This window comes from Schistocerca piceifrons, chromosome 1, assembly GCF_021461385.2.
Source record: "Schistocerca piceifrons isolate TAMUIC-IGC-003096 chromosome 1, iqSchPice1.1, whole genome shotgun sequence".
In the NCBI taxonomy this organism is placed as follows: domain Eukaryota; kingdom Metazoa; phylum Arthropoda; class Insecta; order Orthoptera; family Acrididae; genus Schistocerca; species Schistocerca piceifrons.
The window spans coordinates 1,101,726,407-1,101,733,887 of NC_060138.1; the positions used below are offsets into that span (position 1 = coordinate 1,101,726,407).

The 7,481-nt window shown below is 38.3% G+C and overlaps 1 protein-coding gene across 1 annotated transcript; it reads right to left on the minus strand.

Moving 5' to 3' along the window:
- Positions 1–2,410: 2,410 nt before the first annotated feature.
- LOC124776281 (tubulin alpha-1 chain-like) lies at positions 2,411–5,045 on the minus strand. The gene is made up of 5 exons (XM_047251188.1): positions 4,904–5,045; positions 3,972–4,194; positions 3,582–3,883; positions 2,963–3,490; positions 2,411–2,836 (listed from the first exon to the last, which is right to left on the minus strand). Exons 1-5 carry the CDS (start codon positions 4,904–4,906, stop codon positions 2,540–2,542), a joined length of 1,353 nt encoding a protein of 450 aa, XP_047107144.1. The 5' UTR covers positions 4,907–5,045; the 3' UTR covers positions 2,411–2,539.
- Positions 5,046–7,481: the final 2,436 nt, after the last annotated feature.

Here is a 7,481-nt window from a genome sequence, read left to right on the forward strand (position 1 = left end):
TATGGCATCTAATCTCTTCAATATACATCCCATGCCTTGCTTGCTAAATATTTCAGAACTCTCTACTTCTATCATACTAGATAGTTTAAATTAACTTCCAGAGTTCTTTAATAAATGGCAGTGACAGCTAATCATTAGCTAAATGTGCCCGCAAATTTTTTTCGATCATATTCATGTTACAAAGAAACAGTAAAGAATGTAGATCACTTCAAAGCAGTAGCATAAAGCTCTGACCATGTGCTTCACACATTTGTCTTGTTTCACAGTTCAAACCATCAATGTGCAGAGATTCACATCTACAATATTTTACCTTTTCACCTTATAAAGTAAAAAACACTTTGACCATACTAATAGTATGTAGTACATTTCCCTTGAACTCTGAGATAAGTACTACTGCATATCATATTTGATGATTAACACCTCTAACCATTATCACTGCATATTGTTTCAAGAGTTTTCCATCTGCATGCCCACACCTGTATTTTCAGCTCTACTGTATGCTGAATTTTTCATCCCAAATCAATATGGACCACTAAAGTAACACTGCCTGACAGTCATATTTTAATATGTTCTTGTGCGTTCATTTGAAACTCACCAACAATTTAAAAAATTGCCAGCCCACTCTCACCTCCAGTGATTGCTGCACTATTGCAGTTCAGCTTGTGCAGCACAACTGCAGTTTCACTAGTGATTAGCACTTTTGCCAAGTGCAGATTAACACTTCAAAACCCACTTACTAAGACAGCCCTGAAAACCCAGGCAGTTAAACAGTGCTTCACACAGGAAGCCATGTCCTCCAATATTTAAGACAGTATATCTTTGTATTGCATGTTTATAATAAGTCATATGCAGCTTGCTGATGAAATGTACAGTGTGGATATAATGTGGCCTGCAGATGCAATCTTCACAGTACCCTTTTCTTCTAGGGGAAAATTTACATTCAGCTAAGTTGTTCATCCAATATCCACCATACATCTGCAGCTATATTCCACAAACTACCTTATGCCACATGGTACTTGTGTGCCCCTCACTTCTATTCCTGTCCTGTACGGTTCACAATAAGAATGATTGCTGATAAGCCTCCAAATGGGCTCATCTCTGGTATTATCTTCATGGTCTTTCTACCATATATATGTAGGAGGAAGCAATATACTCTAGTTCAGAAGTGGGAGTTGCATTCGTGCGAGTCTTCTATTTTTGAAAAAGGCTTTGTAGGCCAAAAGCTTGTATTGTGAGTCTTTGTTGCACCTATCTGCAACTCAGTCTCTCTGCTATTTTGAAAGCACTTTCTGTATTTTGGAAGGTGGTAGTATCAATCAAAACAAGTAAAGTCTAACAAACATGGGCTGGGAAGTGCTTTCCTTAAGAGCTATGAACACTTCATTACGGCAGAATATCTTTTCTACCACAGAAGGGCTCATAGCTCTTAAGGTACATGCTTACTAAACTTTCTTTGAATGATTGTTCCTACCATATCCCTGAATATTGACCAGCCTCCTGGGGAACCCTGTGTACCTCCATCCTTATACTCAATTTGATATTTTAACTGTGGTCATTTCTTTTCGGTTTCCTTGTTCCTTATTACTAGTTTGTTTCTAATTCTGATTGTGAAGTAACTGACCATTGGCAACCCAAGTCCTCATAACACTGATTTACCATGTTACACTGAGTGCCAAGTGTGAGCAAATACCCTCAACTTCACTCTCCTCCAAAATGTTCACCTATACGGATAAACAGAAAAGTATTTCCAAACTCCAATTAGTCTACTATTGAAAACCTATTTCTGCCTAATACATCAACTTTAGAAACACCAATAGCTTTTTACATCACTTTTAAGAACAATGTAAAACACCCAATGCACCTTTGGTTGAACATCAGTACACCAATTTAAAATGTTAGTTCAGTTACATGTAAATCACAGAAATGGTTAACATGATCAAACTCCCAAAGCCAATCTAAGTAGCCTACCTTATGCTAGGTTGTTACCTCACTTTCAACACAAATCCTCTTTCATGAGTGAATTTACCAGTATTATCAAGTGTAGTTGGGCAAAAATTTTCTATGTGTATTCTGGAGTTTAAGATGGATAAATAATGATTATTCATGTCAAATACATTTGGAAGAAGCACCATTTCACACTTCACATGACTTAAAAATTCCTTGTAATATCAATTTACAACACTGAAGCTCAATTGTTTGAGAAACTGGAGGCAACCAGATACCACAAATATCTATAATCCAACTTTCTGATGTGTTACCCAAAAACTGGATAGTACATGTCGCTGAACATTAATACCCATACCAGAGAAATCTGATTCATAAGTAGCCCCTAACAATCAATGAATTTCTTTGGTTAATTTCTCAAATTTAATTCATTCAGGGATATTTGTAGAAATAAGTACCATATAAATTACAGCAAAACAAACTTTATTAAATAAAAAATGGAATGAACAACCTTTCAATAAAAAAATAAAAACACATCAAATGACAATTTTATAACTTCACAAGCAAAATTGGAAAAAATTTCATCTTGCCAAACTTAGTACTCTTCTGCTCCTTCACCTTCCCCTTCAACAGAATCCATACCAACTTCCTCATAATCCTTTTCGAGAGCAGCCAGATCTTCACGAGCTTCTGAAAACTCTCCTTCCTCCATACCCTCACCAACATACCAGTGGACAAACGCTCTCTTGGCATACATCAAATCAAATTTGTGATCAAGACGAGCCCAGGCCTCTGCAATTGCAGTTGTGTTTGACAGCATGCAAACAGCACGCTGAACCTTTGCAAGATCACCACCAGGTACCACAGTAGGAGGTTGGTAATTTATTCCAACCTGTAACAAATAAGGCAAGGTTTAAAGAATCAGATAAAAAAATGGCAAACATAGTAAATATTTCCATTTATGTCCATAAAATATGGATCAGCAGCTAAATCACAGTAGTAATATAACCACACAAACCTTGAAGCCAGTTGGACACCAATCCACAAACTGGATGGTTCGCTTTGTCTTAATTGTTGCAATGGCAGCATTTACATCCTTTGGCACAACATCTCCTCTATATAGCATACAACATGCCATGTACTTTCCATGCCTTGGATCACATTTCACCATCTGGTTGGCAGGTTCAAAACAAGCATTGGTTATTTCTGCCACAGAAAGTTGCTCATGGTAAGCCTTTTCTGCAGAGATTACAGGAGCATAGGTAACAAGTGGGAAATGGATACGAGGGTAGGGAACCAAGTTGGTCTGGAATTCTGTCAGGTCCACATTAAGAGCTCCATCAAAGCGAAGAGATGCCGTGATTGAGGATACAATCTGGCCAATCAGCCTGTTCAGATTGGTGTAAGTCGGCCGTTCAATGTCCAAGTTACGGCGGCAAATGTCATAGATAGCTTCATTATCACACATGAAAGCACAGTCGGAATGTTCCAAAGTGGTGTGAGTGGTAAGGATGGAGTTGTATGGCTCCACAACTGCTGTTGAGACCTGAGAATTTAACACCATGCTTTAGTTATAGAAAGCACACACAACTTCCAATATTTTAAGCAACATACAGGGTTTCACAAAACTAACGTACCTGAGGAGCTGGGTAAATAGCGAATTCCAGTTTGCTTTTTTTGCCATAATCCACAGACAGACGTTCCATCAAAAGTGAAGTAAAGCCTGAACCAGTACCACCCCCAAAGGAATGGAAGATCAGGAATCCCTGAAGCCCAGTACACTGGTCAGCAAGCTTGCGAATTCGATCCAGCACAAGATCCACTATTTCCTTTCCAATTGTATAGTGACCACGAGCATAGTTATTTGCAGCATCTTCCTTGCCTGTAATCAATTGTTCCGGGTGGAACAGCTGTCTGTAGGTGCCCGTACGCACCTCATCTGCAAAGGAAGAACGAACAATTTCAGGTAAGAAAGAAATTTAACTTGCCACGAAAATATTTTAAAGTGCATATGATTCCGTACGTACCAACAACCGTCGGTTCCAAATCCACAAACACCGCACGTGGTACATGTTTCCCAGCACCAGTTTCGCTAAAAAATGTATTGAAGCTGTCATCGCCGCCTCCAATAGTCTTGTCTGAGGGCATCTGCCCATCGGGCTGGATGCCATGTTCCAGGCAATAAAGTTCCCAGCAAGCGTTACCAATCTGGGTTCCTGCTTGACCAACATGGATTGAAATACATTCACGCTGAAACAAAGTAGAACGAAGGCGGTAGGTTAGCTACAGTACCAGGAGTATCTGAGAAAAAAAAAATTGTATTCTTATTTTGAAACACTGAACTAGTAGCCCGAAACGTATCCGGCTGAAGTTTAATCCGCCCAACGATCACTTGATAGAAGATGGATCATTACTAAATGAAAGCTCTAAACGACTAAGCTTCAACTTCCAAACAATACCGAATTCAACTACGAAATACATTGTAACGTCAAACAATTTTCGTCGAAATTCAGTGTTCGTAAGACTTGAGTAATCAATCTTCATTGAATAAAAAAGTCTAATTTTTGAAAGTCGCTAAAATGAATATTTGTCTTAAAAAATGCCTGACACCTCTTCGTATTGCAATAATAATTACACTTTAAAATTTACATTTCGTACAATCGACCGATCATTTGAAATATGGCAGCCACCCGGCATTATGCCCCGCCCAAATTCGTAATTTCAAATTCAGAAAATAGCACAAACTCCTTCTGCTTAACGTTAAACGAATATATACTCACTGCGGTGGGAAAGAAATTTATCTGATCAATAATGTTCTTACCCGCAGACAGTCTGAATACTGTAACGTCGAGTTACATGCACTACGGAACGAGACACAAAATCTAAATCATGTAATCGCACCGTCCACTTCGGACAGTTTGGTTCAAATTGAGATGATCAACGCTTCGCCATAACTCACCATTTTGCTATCTCTCGCTACTATTACACAGCAGAAAGTGAAAACGAAACTGCAACCTATCGCCTCGACTGGACAGTGCTAAGATGTCCCGCGCCGAGGATAAACTGACGGTTGGAACGTCAGAATTCACATTCCACCGACCTCATCAAGAGCGATATATCGATAGCAGTATGTATAATTGGTCGCTCTCTTCGACCACGGTCACACAGCACACACACACGCACACACGTACACACACACATATCAGCTAATTCACTCTATACAAGATGTAGCCTCTTTAAGTTATTAAATACATTTTAAGAGGTTTTTCCATGCTTCTCTATCCCTCTGTCCGCTGCTGTCTTCTGCCAGTTGAGACCTGCAACTTTCCTAAGCTCCTTTTCCCAGCGATCAGGTGGTCTCCCTGGTTGTCTTCCTTTTTCTCTGGGACTACACACGAAAACTGATTTTGTCCATCTTCCATCCTTCGTTCGTGCAAAATGTCCTGCCCACTGCCATTTTAGAGACTTAACCCGTTCTACAATATCTTTTACTCCTGTTATTGCTCGAATGTCTTCATTTTTCTGTCGATCTTTCTTAGTGAGACCTAACATTGACCTTTCCATAGCTCTCTAAGCAGTTCCAAGTTTCCTTTTGAAAAATCCATTTAAAGTCCAAGTTTCACACCCGTACATTAAAACCGTTAGGACACACTGATCAAAAACTGTCTTGTTTAAGTTGACTGGCATGTTAGATTTGAAAACTGTTGCATTCCTTCCGTAAGCCCTCCAACCCACTTTAATTCGACGAAAAATTTCGGGTTTCAAATCCCCTTTTGTATCAATTAATTACCCTAGATAAATGTATTCTGCAACATTGCTTAGGATGTTGCCGTTCAGTGTTATTGTCCTGCAGCTACCCACTTATTATACATAACTTTAGTTTTAGAGTGATTTATTTTAAGTCCAGCTTCCTCACAACGACCCTTTACGTCTTTTATGGAGGACTGCATTGCAATCTTACTGTTAGCTAGGAACGCCATAGTGTCAGGAAATCTCAGGCTGGTGAGCCTTTTGCCATTTGTCCTTATTCCTCTATTGTCCCAAATAATTTTGGACATAGCCATCTGGAGAACTGCTATAAATAACTTCGGGGATATATGCAGTCTCCACTACCATTTTAATGCGACACATCAGGACTTTAGTGAACACTTTATATATAACAGGAAGTAATCTAATGGGTTGGTAGTTCTTCAGATCGTGAATACTTCGCTTCTTATGTAATAAGATTATGTTTGTTCCAGCAGGTTGGGATGCTGCCATTCTGTATACACGAAGTAAAGACTTTAGCTAGATGTTTTTCTGTTTCCTCCCCTTTAAGCTTAAGTATGTCAATTGACAGATCATCTAGACCCCTGCTTTGCCATTCTGCCTCTCGTTTATAGCATTTCGTATTTCCTCGGGGAGGATTTTGGGGACATCATCATCATCTGTGTAATGTTCTGCGTATGACAGTGATGGTATAAACAATCAACCTTTCTAGCAAACGAAAAAATTTGTTTTAGGGATCTCAGTTCTTTTTGGATTTTCCATTTCTCTCACATTGGTCAAATGTAAAAATTCACTAAATATTTCATTGTCCTTGAATCTAGAGATAACTCAACTGAAAAACTTCCAGCAGCAACAAGAAAAGGAAAACTGATTTCATTTCTGATTGTTTCTTGTAAATTAGTAGTTATGTTTATGGAACTGTTACTTTTAGGTTTTCCCCTTGTGTCCTAATAGGATCTTGTTTCTAACATATGTAACAGAGCAGTTAAAACAGGCAAGAGTTGTGCCCTTGCTTAAGAAGAAATAGAAAATTACCGGCCCATTTTCCAGCTGTCACCATTCTCGCAATTATGAAAGACAGATTAATGAATAACCTGAATAAATTCAATCTTTTAAGCGAATCACAGTTTGGTTTCCGAAGTGGCAAAAATACGGAGTCAGCCCAGCCATAGTAGAATTCACAAAATTTGTACTTGATGCTCTTGATAAAGATGAATGTATCCCAGTCATATTTTTTGTATATTTCTAATACCTTTGATACAGCCAATCACAAGATTCTATTAAATAAATTAGAAGCATTAGAAATAAGAGGGGTAGCTAATGACTGGTTTTGATCATACCTAGCAGATACAGTACAAAGTGTAGAGGTAACACATACATCAAATAGGTCTAAACATTTGTAAAACACTTATCAGAACCAAAATACGTTAATACAGGGGTTCTGCAAGGTAGCATATTAGGACCGATGATATTCCTGATATAGATCAACGACTTTCCCAGTAGTGTTACTCATCATGAAAAAATTCTCTTCGCTGATGACAGCAATATTATAGTCACTGAGAAAACAAGAGAACTCCTTGTAGAGAAAGCAAATGAAACTCTCAAGAAAGTTTATGATTGGTCAACAACCAATAAAGTGACACTGAATACAAAGAAAATTAATGACATGAATTTCAGTTTGAAGAGGAAAAATGACAATGTTAAATTAAATGTACATGGCACATCTATAGACTGTGTAACAATTGCAAAATTTCTAGGAATGAATATTG

Coding starts and splice junctions, on each gene's coding strand:
- LOC124776281 (XM_047251188.1), bottom strand. Junction 3,491..3,581: donor CTATTTACCCAGCTCCTCAG/GTACGTTAGTTT, acceptor TTAAATTCTCAG/GTCTCAACAGCAGTTGTGGA. Junction 2,837..2,962: donor GGTGTCCAACTGGCTTCAAG/GTTTGTGTGGTT, acceptor TATTTGTTACAG/GTTGGAATAAATTACCAACC.